We start from the raw sequence: 18,401 nt of genomic DNA on the forward strand, positions 1-18,401 counted from the left end.
TGAAAAGCAATGGCTGGTCGGCACCGGATCCGCAACAGAACCAATGAGGTGAGCCAGCCATGTGTCAGGGGAGGGACCTGGAGGCTCTGACATGAAACCAACACCCTGACAGTCACAGTGACGCATGTCCACGCCTGCCAGCCCCACATCCTGAAAGGGACATTTCAGCAGTGAACACCTACCCCAGGTACTGAGGGTAGGACACAGCACACAGAAAGACAAAGTCTCGCTGAGAAGAGGGCTGATTCCAGAGCCCCTGGGGAAGACTGCCTGCTACCCTTCCTCCTGTGTAGTTCCTAATGAGCCAAGGAGAGAAGAGCAGGCTCTGGAAAGCACCTTTCATTTCACAAAGTACCTTCCCAATCTTGTCACAGCAGGTCCTCACAACAAGCCTGGGGGGTAGAGAGGAAAGCCCCATTTTACAGGTGAGGAAACTGAGGCAGCAGGCCTCTAACTAGGATTTCCTTGATTCCCTACCAGCCCGCTACCCACCAAACCACTACCTTATAGTCTTAGGACTACAGACAGGGCTGTAGGGGTCATTGTCCAACCACAGCCTGGACAGCCAGAGGCAGGGCTTGGCCCAGGTCTTCCTAACTCGGAGGCTGGCTCTCTAAAACCTGCCCCACAGAGTTCAGAACAAGAGGTGGGTACTGGGGTTAGACTGTATCTGGATGGAGCATTTTCAATTCAATTCAGTAATTCTTTTCCAAGTGGCCCAGAAGGGGGTGCAGCTGGGAAGGTCATACAGCTGAACAGAGCCCCACCCATACCCAGCAAGGCATCTGCACCAAGCACATGCACAGTCCATAAGAGACAGCAGCAGAGAATCAGGAAAAGTGGCCTTTATAGTAATAGAATATTGATTTACAGGCTAGTTCCAAAATGGACCCCAGGGTCTGTCTAGAGATACACCACTGGCACCTCTTCCCAGAATCCCCACAGACCCAGCCTCCAACTAGTCTGACTAGGGTTCTGCTTGGGCCACTGGCTTGTCTTTGGGCCTCTGACCTCCTGCCAAGGATCTAGACTGGGGGCCCCTCTTAACTACTTTAATGAATCATTCATACACAGAAGCAGCCAAGATGCATCTGAAATGACAGGGAGGTGGAAGGCAAGAAGATGGTGGATGTCTTCACTCTGAATGAAGCTCCTGCACCTGCTGGCTTCACACAGGGGAGTGCCCTCAGCCCCCTGCAGCCTTTCCCTCTGGGTGGCTGGATCTGCCCAGAACTTCTGTCCAAACTTTCCTCCCCTGTTGCATTTCTGACTCCAGGTCCTTCCCCTCTTTACCCTCTTTCCCTGGGTCGAGGAACAGGGTTAGATCCCATAAGGTCCTGGGAAGCAGGGCTATCACTCCATCTGTAGCCCAGTGCTTAGCATGGTAAAGCTGGCTGACTTGACAACTACCCCAGCAGGGATGATCAAAGAACCCTAGAGGGACAAATTATTAAGAATGCTGCAGAGGAAAGTTGGCGCCCTTCTGTGGTCCAGGCTGCACAGTCAAGCCAACTACAAGTGTTCATGAGGCACTACTCCCAGTACTAGGGGCAAAGAAAGGCTAACAGAGGGGATGGGCACACGTTCAGAGGGCAGACATCACAACTAACTCGCCCGTTTTTGTTTCCATTTGGTCAGTCAGAGAGAAGGATCTCTGAACTGGGAGAAAGTAACAAGTGGCCACAAAGGTAGAGAGAAAGCTCCCTCCCCACCCCCCAGCAGTGTCCTGCTCCCTGAAGGTCACCAGCTCTGAAAATCCATCACCAGGGGGTCACAGAAAAGAGGGATGAAGAGAAAGCAATGAAGAACTAGCCCAAAACATCCAGGCCATTCCTGGCTCAAGCTGAGAGGTCCCCAGGGCCTGGTCTACCAACCCTCAACTGGTTTCCAGCTGTCCCCTCACCGTGCCCTGAGAAGCCACCCACCTCTGACCTTGGTCACTGCTGCCCTGGCCTGGACCGTCCCTTCATCTCCCAGGGACTTCCAGGACCAGGACTCAGCAAACAAGAACAGGGAAAGTGTAGCTGCTGGCTTGTTTACTCTTAAATAAAATGTAAAAACATCTTGGCCTTCCTTGGTGATCCCTCCTGAAACAGGAGCTTCTGGATGGCAGGGACTGCTCAGGACTAAGCTCAGCTCATTGATTAGGTACCCACTGTGTGCTAAATGCTGGGGATACAAAGAGGCAAAAGACAGCCTCTGCCCTCAAGGTGCTGTGTCTAGAGGAGGAGACAACAAGCCAACAGACACATGTATGCACATAAGCTCCTGAAACAGAGAACAGGATAAAACCTTCCTAAATGTGCTCCAAGTCCCACAAGGGTCATAATGGAGAGTGGACTGGAATGAGGGGAGACCAGAGGCTACTGTAACAGGCATGAAGAGGGGCTAGAGGCCTGAGGAAGGGATGGAGCCCGCGAAGCAGGACAGCAGAGCACCCAGAAGTCTCAGGGAGGAAAGGGGAAGGCCAGGCCTTAGGGCAGGGCCACAGTTCAGCAACTAAAGCTTCCAGGATGAGTAAAGTTTTTGAAAAAACACTGAGCAGTGGGGGGCAGCTGGGTGGCCCTGGAATCGGGACCTGAGTTCAAATTCCATGAAGACACTTACTTAGCTGTGTGACCCTGTCAAGTCACTTCATTCTGACTGCCTCCTCGCTCCACACCCCCCAAAACTAGTATAAAAAATTATCGCATACTTGAGATTCCCCCCAAGCAGCCGTAACAACTGCTAGCTGAGGCTCCCAGGGAAAAATCCATTTTCCATGAGGTCTCCAAGAGGGGTGAGCAGCCACCCAGTGGTGTTACGGTAAGAAGCCCTTACTGGACTACATCCATGGCAGGAAGGCCTGGGTTCAAATTCTGTCCCTAACACAAAATGTGTGTGACCACAGGCCCAAGTCTGTAAAATGGGAACAAGGGAGTGAAGCACCTACTACACAAAGCAGAGTGGGGCTGGGTACTGGGATGGTCAGGCCCAGGAGGTGGGCTGGGGGCAGCTGCCTTCCAGGCACAGAGCCATGTCTACCAGGGGGATGTGGGGGACAGGGAGCACTGAGGGAGAAGGGAGGATTGGGACAGAGGTCACAGGCTGCAGCCGAAGGGAAGCCACTGGAGAGGTGTCCAACATGCACCACGGTGATTCCATTATCGTGACTGTTACTGGGGCACATCTGATTCCCCAAACTGACGGGGGCCTGAAAAAAAGCCTTTATTAAGCTCTTAGGCATTGGGGGAGCAAAGACAAAGGACTGGTACTAGTCCTGTCCTCAGGGAGCTTTTGCTTTACAGAGGGAGCCAACATGATGATAAACTAAGGTGCTAGTCCCAGGAGAGCACTAGTGGCTTGGTGGGGAGGTTAGGGAAGGCCTCTGAGCTTGTCAGGTATGCTAACAAGTTGCTCTCAGAAGCAGGGGTGAGGAGGGAAGGCGCTCTAGGCCAGAGAGCACATTACAAGGATGGCTACATCAAAAAGGCGTGAATACCCCTGAATTTCCATTTCCTGGAGTTGCCAAGTCCCAGGATCCTGGGTGCCAGGGCCATTCTACAGTCACTTACCCATCTGTCACCAAAATGCCAAAGATGTCTTCTCTAGGGCCCAAATGCAATAAAAGCGTGCTCCAGGGCAGCGGGAAACACAGGGACAGACAGAATGATGGAGGGGGTGGGAGGGTGGGGGGCTCAGTTTCAGGCTTTCTCATCACCTGCTCCAAACAAGTCCAGCTTGTTCCCTGAGCCCCAGGTCCCAAAGATCTCTACCTGGGCCCCTGCAACCACCCTGGTAGCAGGCATCATTCCGCAGAGTGATTCCTTCATTCCTACCCTGCTCATGGCCCATGGCTGCCCCTCAAAGAAGCAGTTTTCTGTCCAATGGGAGTCCTCCTGGACCCTCACCTGCCCCTCTCTGCCTCAGTCTCATCTGCCAGCCCCAAGATCAGTTGTGACCACAATACCCAGTAGGAGCCAAGGAGAGAAAGGTTTTTGGGCTGAAAGGCCTTGTCTGCTGTCAGATACTCTGGGGATGTTGGGCAGATCAAAGTCCCTCTCCCACAGCAACAGGAAGCTGTGAGAAGCAGAGGTCCAGCACTGGCCAGAGGGGGCAGGAAGCTTGGACACCAGAAGAGGGGCATGGACAAGGCAGTCAAAGACAAGAAGGAAGTCAAGGGCCCTGAGCTTCAGGCAGGCACTGCCATTCTATTGAAGAAGTCACACCAGGACACATGTGCAGGCAGCCCTGGGCAATTAGGGAAGGCAGGAAGCTGGGGCAGAGGCCTCCCCTGCCTTCCTTCCCTCCAGAAATGCCCCCAGGCACAACACCAACCGAGGGCCAAAAAGGGGAGGCAAAAACATTCTCTTTGCCCTCAAGGAGCACAGTCTGCTGGGAGAGGGAACAGCATGTAGATACCTGGGAAAGCCTAGGGAGAATGGACAGAGGTGGGCACTAGCAGACCAGGATCTGATCTGGCGCAGGAGAGACAGGGCCAGGGTTCCAGTGAGGCCACAGCTAACCAAAACATCTCTAAGAAGCTTCATTTTTTTTTACTCTTTGGGATGCTCGTGGGTCATTGGGCAGACAGCCAGAGAGGATGGAGGGGGTGGCTAGTGATGGAGGACAGTCTTCCCAGAAGCCTTTGGGGCCTGGGGCAAAGGAGAAGGAAGGGATAGTTTCAAAGGGAGGGCTTCCCCAGGTCCCTTTTATAGGGAATCTATCAAAGGAAATGCCTCAGGGATGCACACGTGGCTACCCAACAATGTCACAGTATGACCGACAAACAACAAAACAGGAGAATTCATCATCCAATTTTACAAATATGGACACACCGGACTGGCTCTGCTCCAACAAGCCAAGCGCTGGCTGGCACACAGTAAGCACTTAACACATGCTTGCTGAATACTGTCCAGGGGACATAGGCTAGCCAAAGGTGTCACTGGGGGATGGCCGGACACTATGCTGGAATTCAGCAGAGCCTCTCAGAGGGTGCTCACAACCCCACCAGAGCATTCCTTCAGACTCGTCCTCAGTGGAAAAAACCATGTGAAGGAAGGCAGGCCAGGGATGTGACCTACGGGATCAGAAGTGGGATCACAACCTGGACTTTTTGTTTTTCAAAAATTGTCAACAAGATGAAAATCACTGCCAAGGGCCAAAAAAAGGTGATTGTCAGGTTTTGCATCTCGCCAAGCAGACTGCATGTGTAAATAGGACAAAAGTCTGAGCACAGAGTGAGCGGCTGATCTTCATCATCCCTAAGCATCTGCTTCCATACCTACAGTCCCAACCAGGTCCAACACCCCCAAATCACACGAATCCTATTTCAGCTGGCCCTTGGCCACCTCTGGAGGAGGGGGTCATCTGCTGGCCCTTCTACCGGCCTCCTAAACCTGGATGCTACCTTTTCCTAAATCCGCTCTTTCATCCCACAAGACTGGAGGCCCATCTCTACCTCTGCGTTCCCCAGTCTCGGGTGCTCTCCCTTCAGTCCCACCATCCTCTGCCGCTGCTGTTTCCAAGCAAGGGAGCTCCAGTTTGAATCCTTAGGCCTCAAATTCACACAACTCGACTTTATCTCTCAGGATGACAAGAAAATGCCTTTGTTTGTAACTGATTCCAAGTCTTCCCCTCCAGCTCCTCCCACGGCCCCTGGGCAATTCTCTCAGATCTGTTTAGTAAAAACAGAACACAGGGATGGCCAACAGGGCCACCAGAAGCAGGAAAAGCCCATTGCCTTCTACAACCCATCTGGCCAGCGGCCAGGTCCTATCTCATCCACCCACACCACTTGGGGATGGGTCGCACTGGTTGCCCTGGGTCTGCCCAAGCCCCTTTTCCACGAAGCAGTTAAGTCAGAGCCCGCTCCAGGATCACCACAGCTAGTTTTCCCCAGCCATCCCCATTTTGGCAGGCCCTTTTCCTCTGAAGCACCCCAAAAGGGCATTTGGTGTGAGCTGACTCCCCAGCGGGCTCCAGCGGCAGTCCTCGAGTAGGGCCCTTCTAGATCCCTCTCCAGAGCCAGCTGATTAGAGCCCTTTCCTTCTGTCCTCCCATATTCTTCAGGTACTTCCCTGGCTCGCTTCCTAGCCTGGTCGCTGGTACTGATCTGGATCTCCAGGTGAAAGGTGAAAGCTGCCCAAGAGGCCAGGGAGTTCAGTGGTTTCACCTGCATGGGACCTATGTCCAGGCTGTGCCCATATAACTCAGGCAAGGGCAGAAGGAAACACTCAGTAAATAAATTCTGAGTGACTCCTAACTCAGACTGATGAATGACAGTGGGATAGCTGGAGGCCTTAAACTGAGAGGTGGCCCTGAATCCCACGGAATCCGTCTAAGTGGGTAGAGTTAGGGGCACTGCCAGGCAGGGGCTGCCCCCCTCAGGGACCTCCTCCCACCTGCTCTCCAATCACACCTTCCCTCTTTCCTGGCCTCCCCCCACCCCCAGCAGGGAGTCAGGGCAGCCTCCTCCCCCAAAGTGTAAGTGACCCAGGCCTGTCAATGTCACTCTCTCCTGGCCTCCCCCCACCCCCAGCAGCGAGTCAGGGCAGCCTCCTCCCCCAAAGTGTAAGTGACCCAGGCCTGTCAATGTCACTCTCTCCTGGACTCCCCCCACCCCCAGCAGGGAGTCAGGGCAGCCTCCTCCCCCAAAGTGTAAGTGACCCAGGCCTGTCAATTTCACTTTCACCTGGCCTCCCCCCACCCCCAGCAGGGAGTCAGGGCAGCCTCCTCCCCCAAAGTGTAAGTGACCCAGGCCTGTCAATTTCACTTTCACCTGGCCTCCCCCCACCCCCAGCAGGGAGTCAGGGCAGCCTCCTCCCCCAAAGTGTAAGTGACCCAGGCCTGTCAATTTCACTTTCACCTGGCCTCCCCCCACCCCCAGCAGGGAGTCAGGGCAGCCTCCTCCCCCAAAGTGTAAGTGACCCAGGCCTGTCAATTTCACTTTCACCTGGCCTCCCCCCACCCCCAGCAGGGAGTCAGGGCAGCCTCCTCCCCCAAAGTGTAAGTGACCCAGGCCTGTCAATTTCACTTTCACCTGGCCTCCCCCCACCCCCAGCAGGGAGTCAGGGCAGCCTCCTCCCCCAAAGTGTAAGTGACCCAGGCCTGTCAATTTCACATTCAACCTGGCCTCCCCCCACCCCCAGCAGGGAGTCAGGGCAGTCTCCTCCCCCAAAGTGTAAGTGACCCAGGCCTGTCAATTTCACTCTCTCCCCCCTCCCCCCCTCCCCTCAGTCACCGCTGGCCCGGCCAAATGAATTAACAGCTGGGGCAGCCTCCTCCCCCATCCGGCTCCCCAGGCCTCGCCCCTCCCCCACCCCTCTGTTAATTATTCCCTAATTATCCAGCCCAGGAGGAGTCTGGTCGGAGTGGCAGGTGCGCTCCTCCCCCATTAGACTGCGATCTCCCCGAGGGCAGGGACCAGCTTCGGCCTCTTTTCTCGTCCCTAGGCCAGTGCCTGGCACACAGAAGGCGCCTAATCCGTGCGTGCAGACAGACGATCATGGTAGGCACCAAACCGCACCTCGCACGCAGCCACCTCCCCTCTGCACCCCTCGCCGCGCCCACCTTGCCCCCACCCTGGACCCCGAGGGGGGTCCCCTTCTTTCCTCCTTCCTTCAGTCCGTCTCTCGTGGGGCGGCAGTGCCGGCGAGAAGCCCTAACTAGCCGAGATAATCGACACGTCCTGCGCCTCCCAGTCACAGGGGGGTCTCCGTCTCCCCCGGTGTCCAAGTGCCCCCGGGCGCCCCAAACCCGTGCGGTCGCACCCCACCTGGGTCCCCAGCGCCCCCACGCTCACCTTGGCGGCCGCCATGCTCAGCTGGATGCGGTGCGGACAGGAGCCGGGCGCGTTCTCGGCAATGGGAGACTGCGCGCGCACTGCCTGCCCGGTGCCTGGAGTCACGTGCCCGGCTGGGGCGGGGCCGGCGGGCCGGGGCTAGCGCTAATTGGCTGCTCCAGCAGGCACGTGACCCGCCGCTCTCCAGTTCGGGGAGGTGCTGAGCACGTGACGCAAAGGGGGCGGGGGCGAAAGGGCCCTGAGAGAAGAGCGCGTGCAGGTGAGTCGGGGGCGGGGCGGAAAGCGAGGGCTCCGCCCCCTTTCCTTAGTTTCCCCTCTGCCGTGGGGCCTGAGGTCGCCCCCGTCTGCCCATCTCCCTCTCACAGGGGCCACGCGTGTCCGTGTCCTCCCCCGGACCTGGGGAGGGTCTGCGTCCTCTCAAGAGCCCGGCACCCACGTGGGCGCGGGAGCCGGAGGCTGCGGTAACTTGGGGGGCTCTTGATGCTCCGGAGGCTGCGGTAACTTGGGGGGCTCTTGATGCTGAGCCCCCGCCTTTCGGGGCCTGCGCACAGAGGCGACGGGGGAGGGGGGCCGTGCGGGGGGGACAGGGGGGAGGGGGCAGGACGGAGGGGGGGCCGTGACGGGGGCAGAGGGGAGGAGGGCGTTACTAGTCTCTCCCACGCACGTGCCCTGCACCCCACATCCAGCCCCAGGCTCTCTCCTGAGCGCCAGTCTCCCCTTGGGCCTCGCAGGCCCTGTCCTCTGACCCCAGAGACCCCAGAGACACCTCTGGTCCTGCCGCCCCCGACCTCATTTCTAAGGGTCGGGGGCTGGACTGGGGCCCCCCCTGCAGGAGACCTGTCCTGCCCCCCCAGCTTCAGGGGCTAGACTGGGGCCCCCCCTGCAGGAGGCCTGTCCTGCCCCCCCAGCTTCAGGGGCTAGACTGGGGCCCCCCCTGCAGGAGGCCTGTCCTGCCCCCCCAGCTTCAGGGGCTAGACTGGGGCCCCCCCTGCAGGAGGCCTGTCCTGCCCCCCCAGCTTCAGGGGCTAGACTGGGGCCCCCCCTGCAGGAGGCCTGTCCTGCCCCCCCAGCTTCAGGGGCTAGACTGGGGCCCTCCCTGCAGGAGGCCTGTCCTGCCCCCCCAGCTTCAGGGGCTAGACTGGGCCCCCCCCTGCAGGAGACCTGTCCTGCCCCCCCAGCTTCAGGGGCTAGACTGGGGCCCCCCCTGCAGGAGGCCTGTCCTGCCCCCCCAGCTTCAGGGGCTAGACTGGGGCCCCCCCTGCAGGAGACCTGTCCTGCCCCCCCAGCTTCAGGGGCTAGACTGGGGCCCTCCCTGCAGGAGGCCTGTCCTGCCCCCCCATTGCTTCTAATTCGCTGTCTCTCCCTTGTGGGCTATGCTGGCCTGTCCTCCCTGTTCATGGGGGAGCCCCTTGAAAGCAGGGTCCTCGGTGCCGCACACACACACCCAGAGCACTTGCCTCCCTGCCCCTCAGCAGCCCTTCCACTTAGATTTAATGGAAACAGTCGGTCAGCTGGAGGTCATCCTCATCTGAAGGACACATTCTAAACTCACCCTGCCCTCCCAAGGGGACAGGTGGGGTGGAGAGGCAGGAGGTGAGAGTCAGGTTTTGTGTGACTCTTGGGAGGTGTGTCTGCCCTGAGGTCAACAGGAGGACTGCTTAGAAGAGACTGGCTGCAATTCCGATGGGGAGGGGGTCGACTGGCCCCCTCCTTGACTCCTCTTCCCCTTGCCTCTGGCCTTTATTAGCCCCCATGGAGAATGTCATCTGCTAGTTTTTCTAGGATGGACAGTGACCAGCTAGACCAGACTTCTTCCAGAAGAGGGTAACCAGGACACTGAAGGACTTGACTTAGCTCTAGGGCCACAGGAGGGATAGCATGCTGCCTAATCAAACTGGTTCCATTTCACCGGAAGGAAGAGTGAGGCACAGTGGGTGAAAATGGCAGAAAGGCCAGGAATTGTTCCCTAACCTAAGAGCTGAGCCACAGTGCAGAAGGATGGCAGGCAAGGGCTGGGAGAATACTTATCAGATCAGTCACCTCAAGATGTTGGTTTGGTTCAGTGATGGGTTGGGGCTGCTGAGGTCCCTTGGGACTTTGAGATTCCCACCCTGATTCAGGCCACAAAGCCACGGAGAAGATTAGGTGGGAAGCACGAAAGTTTGGAAATCTGGAAAACCAATATGAACACTAGGCGGCTACTATGGACTTGGAGCCACTGATCCAAGGGGCCGCCACTCAACCTTCTTGGCTGTGGGTGATCTGGGGCAGATGGATGGATTAAAGGTCTCTACTGACCCTCTTCAGAGGTGAGCTAGAAAGAGGAGCTGGCCACAACAAGAATGAAGGCACAAGTTTGTAAAGCACTCTAAACGTTTCAAGGCGCTTTATTGGATCCTCACGCCATTCTGGCAGCTCGGTGACTTGCCCAGACTCATATGGGTCATATCACACTCAAGGCCATGCAAATATTTGCTGTGGAGAAGGAGTCCTTGCAAGGAGCATCTCATATTTGACCCCTCGACCTGGACAAGTAGACTCTAGAGAGATAGGTTGTCCACCCAGCTCGTGACCAGGTGCTACTTGCTCTGACTACTTCCTCCTTTTCCAGGAATCCTGAGTCCTGTCCAACCTGACCAACCTCTCCCAGGAGTCCCACCACAACCCCTCCTGTCCCCCCAGGACTCTCCCTAAGAGCCCCACCCCTCTCCATTCTTTCCTTGATACTTCTCTTTGGAGACTCTGGGTTTCCCACACACAGCCCTAAGTGCAGTGTGGCCACATCATTCCTCCACTCCCTAATTCCATTGACCCTTGCTTCATTTTAACCACTCCTCGGCCCTCATCATCTTGTGGAGTTCTGCTATTTCCCATGTAGAATCTTAGATTTCCTATATACACTATAGCCTTCTACCTCCCCCACTGTTTCAGTCACACTAACCCTGCATTTTGGGGCAGCTGGGTGGCATAGTGGAGAGAGTGCTGGACCTGGAATCAGGAGGACTTATTTTCCTGAGTTCAAATCTGGCTTCAGGCACGCACTAGCTCTGGGACCCTGGGCAAGTCACTTCACCCTGTTTACCTCAGTTTCCTCATCTGTCAAATGAGCAGGAAAAGGAAATGACAAACCCCTCCAGTATCTCCGCCAAGAATATCCCAAAAGGGGTCATAAGGAATGGGACACAAGGGAATGATCCCCCTACAGTTTGTCTATATTCTGTACGAGCACCTGTGCTGTCCCCTCTGGACTCCCTTCCCCCTTAGCCCAAAGGCAATATCCTCCCTCTGCCTCACTCAGCTCTAGGGCCCCCAGAGTGCAGAGAATGTTCACACCCAGGCCAGACAGATGAGGTCCAGCCTTGAGCCCAGTGCCAGCCTGACACATTGGACATTGACTGTGGAAGGCAATTGCATCACCTCTCTGGACCTCAGTTTCCTCATCAGAAAAATAAGGATGCGGCTCTGTGTGGTATGTGCCTTCTAGGGCTGTTGTGAGGTTTCATAGTGGGCAAATGTTGGCTTCTGTAAACTCTGTCAAAGCAGGGTCCCCTTGTGTCTCTCAAAAAGCCCAGAGCAACCATTTGCATATGCTACATACTTACTTTGCTGTTAGTTTGATAATCAATCAGTTTGATTCCCATTTCTTTTTGAAAATGAAAAACTAATAAAAGCCATGAAAGAAAGGGATCCTGCACTGGTGAGATGAACCTTCTCAAAGGTTCCAGTCATACTGAAAACGCGCCTAAACACAGCAGAAAGCCTCCAAGAGAAGATGCAAGGGAATGAGGAAGAACTCCAAAGAGCCTGCCTTCCTAACAGTTTTCAAAAGGAAAATGTTTTCATCAACTTTTGTATGTGAGAAGGAAAGGAGTCAGGCAGAGGAAAGGACACATTTAGGCATGGAATCATTAAAAGGGAAGCAGAGGAAAATAAACAACACTGGTATTGGCCCAGTTCTTAAGAAGGGGCTATTTGTGAAGGAGCTTGGGCTGTTTTTTCAAAGTGGTCCTGCCTCCTTAGCAATAACTGCTATGAGAAGTCCTTGCTGCATACACAGAAGGGAAGTTGTTGCGGCAGCAAACCCCCAACACATCCCGGATGGCCTGCTGCACAGGTTCTTTGATCTGCTTTTCTAGAAGCAAAGCAACTTTTGAGGGTTCACCCATCTTCTTTAGTCACATAGACCAACAGAGAAATAAAGACCAACAGACAGGGCTTCTAACTGTCTGACCATAAGCGATACATATATCACAGATCAACAGACAGGTCCAGCTGTCTAACCATTACACATTACATATACACGTACATAATTACCACAGAGAGATGCACCCACCTCTGGGTTTTCAAAGGGAGGGGGGCTCCTCAACAGCTACCTAGAGTCTCACCTGGCACACAAACCTTCTTCCAAAAAGCCCCCAAAGCAAAACCTCACCTCAGAGTATATATACACTTTTCAGAACTGGAGGGCAAGGCCCTCACGAGCCAGTGCTTCATTAGAAATTAACAAAGAGTATGAGCCCTCCTACAAAACAAGCCTCTTCTAATCAAGCTTCCCACCTGAGATCCATTAATGGGGGAAAGATCTTCAGCTCTCATTACAATTGTCTATTCGTTTCACAAATGGATTCCTTAAGGTTCCCATTAAAGTCTGATTTCTTCATTCATTTAACTTGAAATTTTATTCACAAAGATTCACTGTTTTTACTAGTTCTTTGTCAGCCAAATAAAGTATTCCTGTATCACTTGAGACATGAGTATGAACTTCAGCGTAGATCAAGGCCCTTCCAGAATATGTTTGTGACCACTGAAAACTATCCCAAATGGATCAGAGGCCCTGAGATCAAGGTCAGTATCAAAACCAGGAAGGAAAAACCCAAAGTTCATCAACAAACTCTGAAATGCTTCCTAGGTCCCATGCATTGCCCAAGGCTCTGGAGATACAAAGAAAAAAGTGATACAGTTCCTGCCCCCAAGGAACTTCTATTCTATTGGGAGACAGAATGGACACAGAGAAGAGCAGGGGGGGACATCTAAGAAGCCTTCCTGAAGAATGGGCCCTTCAAGGTGAGCAGCTTTGACAGAAGCTAGGGATTCTCTGAGGCAAAGGAGTGAGAGAAAACATAGTCCATGCATGGGGAACAGCCAGGAGAAAGGCAGGAGAAAGAGCCAAAGGATCAGCCTGGCTGGACTGCCCAGTACATGCCATGAATTGGAAAGGTTGGCTTCAGGCTGTGAAGGGCTTAAGATGTAGGGTGGACAAGTTTGTATTTGATCTGACCAGAGAGCTAGGGTCCAGGTCTGTGCTTTAGGGAAAGCACTAGTACTTGTATGGAAGATGGATTGGGAAAGGGAGAGACTTGAGACCAGAAGAACAATTAAGAGACCAGAGGTAATGAAGAAGAAAACCAAAGGGATGGACAAGAGAGAGGTCACGGAGGCAGCTGATTGACGGTGGGAGGAAGATGTGAAGGTTTGTGAACATGGCTGACCAGAAAGATGGTGTAGCTCTCCGGACAATAGGGAAGTGGGGGAGAGCAGGAGATAACGCGTTCGGGTTTGGACGGGTAGAATTTGAGATGTCCCATTTTGCTAAAATTATTGTTTCAACTAACTTTTGAGTAGAGTCTTTGGGATTTTCAAAGCATATCATAATATCATCTGCAAGAAGAGATGGTTTTTAAAAAGATGTTTTCATTACCTCATTCCATATTCTGATTCCTTCTATGTCTTTTTCTTCTCTTATTGCTATTTCTAGGACTTCCAATACAACACTGGATAATATTGGTGCCCGTGGGCATCCTTATTCATCCCTGATCCTTCTGGGAAAGCGTCGAGCTTGTCCCGTTACAGATCGTTCTTGTTGTGGTTAGATAATCTTTTTGTCAGTTTACGGAAAAGTCCAATTGTTCCTATACTTTCAAGTTGTTTTTAATAGAAATGAGTGTGGTGCTTCATCAAGAGCATTTTCTGCATCTATTGACATAAACATACGATTTTTATTATTGTATTTTATAATCTTATTTTATTATAAATTTAAGTTCTACTTTATTCATTATATTACCTATATACTATCGATATATTTGTTATGTTATTTATATTTATCACATTATTAAATTATTTGTTTTATTATAAAATACTATTTTTATTACTTATTATTAAACTTTTATTATTGACATAATCAGTTATGTTAGTAGTCTTCCATATGTTAAAGCACCCTTGCATTCCTGATATGAATCCCGCTTGGTCATAACGTATCCTCTGTAATATGTTGCTGTAATCTTTAGGTTAATGTTTTATTTAGGATTTTTACAACCATATTCATTAATGAATTTGGTCTATGATTTTCCTTGTCTGTTTTCACTCTTCCTGGTTTAGGTCGTGTTTTATTTGTTTCTTAAAAGGAGTGTGGTACGATCTGTTCTTTGTCTGTTGTCCTAGATAATTTATTTAATATTGGAATTAGTTGGTCTTTAAATGTTTGGTAGAATTCACTGGTAAGTCCATCTAATCCTCGTGATTTTTTTTTAGGCACCTTATTTATGACCTCTTCCATTTAGTTTTCTAAAATATTCTATTTAGATATTCTATTTCCTCTTCCACTAACTTAACCAATTTATATTTTTGTAAATATTTTTTCATTATTTCACTTAAAAGTTAAAATTTATTGGCATATAATTGGGCAAAATAATTCCTTATAATTGCTTTAACTTCATCTTCATTAGTGGTATAATCATCCTTTTCATTTTTAATGCTAGCGGTTTAGTTTTCTTCTCTCTCTTTTAAAATTCAAATTAACCAATGATTTATCTGTTTTATTGTTATTTTCCCCATAAAACCAACTCCTAGTTTTATTTATTAACTCAATAGTTTTTTTACACTCAATTTTATTTATCTCACCTTTAATTTTTAGGATTTCCAGTTCAGTATTTAATCAGGGATTCTTTTTCTAGTTTTTTTTAATTGACTACCTAATTCTTTGGTCTGCTCTTTCTGTTTTATTGATGTAAGCTTTTAGAGATATAAATTTTCCTGTGATCATTGTTTTTGTTGTATGTATCCCATAGGTTTGATACGTTGTTTCATTGCTGGCATTCTCTTCAATGAAATCATTCCTCGTTTGTATGATTTGTTCTTTAAGATTAGGCTGTTTAATCTCTAATTGGTTTTAAATCTATGGTTCCATGGTCTTTTATTGAATGTAATTTTTATTATATTGTAATCTGGAAAGAATATTTTTAATATTTTTGTTTTTCTGCTTTTAACTATAAAATTGTTATGTCCTAATATATGCTCAAGTTTTGTAAAGGTACCATGAACCTCTGAGAAAAAGGTATATTCCTTTCTCTTTCCATTCAGTTCTTTCCAGATATCTCTCATATCGAGTTTATCTAAAATCTATTCACATCTTTGACTTCTTTTTTATTTTTTTTGTTAGATTTATCTAATTCTGACGGGGTATAGATTAATGTCCCCCACTATTGTAGTACTACTATATGTCTCCATTTGTAATTATCTTTTCTTTTAAAAATTTAAACGCTATAGTGTTTGGTGCATATAAATTCAGCATTGATGTTGCTTCATTGTCTGTGGTGCTTCTTATCAAAATGTAGTCATCCTATTTGTCTCCTCAAATTAAATCTGTTTTAGTCAGAATTTTGTCTGAGATCATAATTGGTATCCCTGTGTTTTTTTTTTGCATCAGCGAAAACATAATAAATTCTACTCTAGACCTCCATTTATTATGCTAGTTTGATTAAAAAAGAGAAATAAGAAAAAAAAATGTTGGTGGCTTAGAAAAGAGTTTGTTGAGCCCCACCTCAGCTGCTCCACTGCCGGTCCCTAAAGATGTTGCCACTCCCATTAACCCTTCATCTCCTGATGTCTTTCAGTCAGGTTCCAAAACTGTAGAACCACTGGAGTGCTCTGAGCTGTCAGCAGCCTCACAAGAATCAGGCTTCTCTCCCAGTGACCCATACCAGACTTCCTTCACTTTCTCTCACACCATTGCCAATGGCATGTGAGTCATGCTTGATGAGGTTGCCAGTATGGTCCTGATCCATTTTCTCACCTGTATAATGGAGAGTTGGACATTTGTTCAAACGCCAAAGTCCATCTAGCTCTGAAATTCTATTAATCTGTATTTCTTCCATGTTTTTATAATTAAGGGGTATCATTTATGCCTTTGCAAATCACAGTTAAGATATGCTGTCTCCAGCTCCTCTGAAACAATTATACATTATATGCTGTAAGATATTTTGGTTTTAGTTATTTTTAGTTTAGATTTAGTTATTTTTCTTTGCCTCATTAAAGGGGCCATCCCCTGACTACTTGGGAAACAGGCCTTTTCACTGAATGGCCTCACCCTAAGCAGATCACCTGAATAGGCCTTGGCCTGAAGGGGCCAAGGTCTCCCATTGCATCTTAGGCGGTCTCCAGTCATCCTGAAGAATATCTGGTCACTGGATCCAGATGGCTCAGGAAGAGAAAGTGAGGCTGGTGACCCACACAGCCCTCCCTCACTCTAAACGAAGTCAAGTGCAAGTCGTTATCATTTCTCTGATGTCATGGTCTTCTTCAGCAACGAAGGATGAACACAGCAATATTATATACCATAAGAGACCAGCACGGTGAGAAAGCCCAGGATAGGAATGTGTATCCATGCATAGAACTGGAAAATTGGCTCTGGAATTTCCAGTATTACTGAGAGAAATAAGCACTAATATGAGTGGAAAGAGTACAGACCCAGCTCGGCTTTTTAACTTCAAGTTCCCGGTTTTAATTGGTCTGGACTCTTTATGTCTGAGCTTCTTGAGTTCATTAGAGACAGCAGAACTCTTGCCTCAGGGTAACCAACCGTTTCAGCAAGCTAGCCTCTTTTATCCTGCCCAAATCCATTAGTGATCTGCTTTGAACGCACACTTAGCAACAGCTACATGAAGTACTTAAAACACAAGGAAGTCTCCTGGCATGCTCCTGTAGATTAATGGGTGGTGGGAGCTGTTTCCTTTCTCATGATCTCTGCCAGTGCAGCGCGCTGCCTTCTCTGTAAGCTTGCTGAGATCAGCTTGAGCTGCAGGCCCTTTTCTGCTGTACACTCGGCCGGGGCAGATGGGGCAGACCTCCTAAAGCAGCTTGAGCCTACACTCCCCTAATGCTCTGTTCATCTTTCTTGCCCAGCTTTCCATGCCAATGAGGTGTGCTGGGTCACTCACAGGATCCCCATGAAACCCCTTGCAGTGTTGTGGGGAGAAGAAAATGATTATCAAAGTGAGTGCAGAAAGAAATTTCACCAACAAAAGGGTATCTTGTTTCCTAAAAAAAAAAAAAAAAAAAAAAAAAGTACTCCCTAACATTCACCTCACCATTGGGCATGAATCACTGATGAAAAGCCTTCACAACTGAAAGAAACATAATCATCCTTCATGTATAACAGATTTGTTTATTCTGTAAAGATTCATTTCAGTTGATTAATTATTAGTATCTGCTGATGGTGGGGGTAACAAGGCAGCTTTGATGAGGGAATTATGGAGCTACATGCCTAGAATATTCATCACCCATCACATGTGTCTTCTTAACATTCCAATCTCCTCCTCGCCCCATGGGCCCTTCAGAGGAACTCAGAAGTACTGCTTTTTCTTCTGGGCTTGACTCTAGAGGATTTTTCCTCTTTAGCAGTAAGAGTAGGAAACCTCCAGTGGATATAAGCAGGCTCTTGGAAGACATTCATACCTCTGTCAGACTCTAGATGCTCCTCTGAAGAGGAGAAATAGGGTAAGTGTCAGCTCTTGCCTGGGCTAGCCACGTCACCTCTGATCCTATTGGGAGAGGGGAAAAGTGGGAATTGAAGCAGCCAGATCTTTGCCCTTTGGTCCAGTGCTGTGTGGATGAAGATGTATTGGTTGGTTGTTGACTTGACAGTCAGGACTGCTTGGGTTCATGACCCACATTTAAGCCCTGGGCACACACTTAGCCACTAGGCCTAGAAGTGACCACCCTGCACTGGGAGAGGGACATCACATAGCAGCAGGGGCCCCCTAACAAAGCAAGGCATTTTGGCAACAGAGGAACAAATGAGGTCCAGTTATACTGTGGGCCATCTCCCCTAAACTGAAAGCAGATGGCCCTAGGGGACCAGTGTGAAGAAAAGTCCACAGCCAGGGGGCACCACTGTGCACAGTGCCCTGGACCTGGAGTCAAGGAGACTTGGGTTCACATCCAGCCTCAGATATTGATCAGTTAAAACTGTCTGTTTCAGTTTCCTCAGCTGTAAAACGAGGATGATCATAGCCCCTACCTCTCAGGGTTGTGAGTAGCAAATGAAATACACGGCTGCTCCCCTAGAGCGGGCCCTCATTACCTCGTGCCTGGATCACTGCAGCAGCTGCTGAGGTGTCTGCCTGCCTCCAGTCTCCTCCCCTCCCCCACCTTCCATCCACACTCAGCTGCCCTTCTACAAATTCCTAGGGGTCTCTATGGCCTTTAGGAAGGCATACAGAATGCTCCGGTTAGCGTACAAAGCCCTTCATAGCCTAGACTCCTTCCTCTCTAGTCTTACACTTCAGAACCCCACAGGTCCTCTTGGATCCAGTGACCCTGGCCTCTGGTCTGTCCTGTGAAC

General features: G+C 50.3%; 2 protein-coding genes across 2 annotated transcripts in view; one reads left to right on the forward strand and one right to left on the reverse strand.

The window, feature by feature from the left end:
- The window catches only part of SLC25A13 (solute carrier family 25 member 13), a 77,121-nt gene extending 69,258 nt beyond the window's left edge, over positions 1 to 7,863 (reverse strand). Inside the window, exon 1 of the mRNA XM_072650746.1 lies at positions 7,784 to 7,863. Coding sequence (XP_072506847.1) covers positions 7,784 to 7,798 — 15 coding nt within the window. The 5' untranslated portion in view covers positions 7,799 to 7,863. The remainder of the gene's footprint in view (positions 1 to 7,783) is intronic.
- LOC140532349 (uncharacterized) lies at positions 7,392 to 15,565 on the forward strand. The gene is made up of 3 exons (XM_072650749.1): positions 7,392 to 8,042; positions 12,693 to 12,847; positions 13,539 to 15,565. Exons 1-2 carry the CDS (start codon positions 7,487 to 7,489, stop codon positions 12,815 to 12,817), a joined length of 681 nt encoding a protein of 226 aa, XP_072506850.1. The 5' UTR covers positions 7,392 to 7,486; the 3' UTR covers positions 12,818 to 12,847; positions 13,539 to 15,565.
- Positions 15,566 to 18,401: the final 2,836 nt, after the last annotated feature.

This window comes from Notamacropus eugenii, chromosome 3 (genome assembly GCF_028372415.1).
Source record: "Notamacropus eugenii isolate mMacEug1 chromosome 3, mMacEug1.pri_v2, whole genome shotgun sequence".
In the NCBI taxonomy this organism is placed as follows: domain Eukaryota; kingdom Metazoa; phylum Chordata; class Mammalia; order Diprotodontia; family Macropodidae; genus Notamacropus; species Notamacropus eugenii.

Excerpts from the sequence above, each read along its gene's own strand:
- LOC140532349 (XM_072650749.1), top strand. The coding sequence starts at position 7,487 with ATGGTAGGCACCAAACCGCACCTCGCACGCAGCCACCTCCCCTCTGCA. Across the intron at positions 8,043-12,692 it reads TGAGAGAAGAGCGCGTGCAG|GTCCCATGCATTGCCCAAGG; the intron begins GTGAGTCGGGGG and ends AATGCTTCCTAG.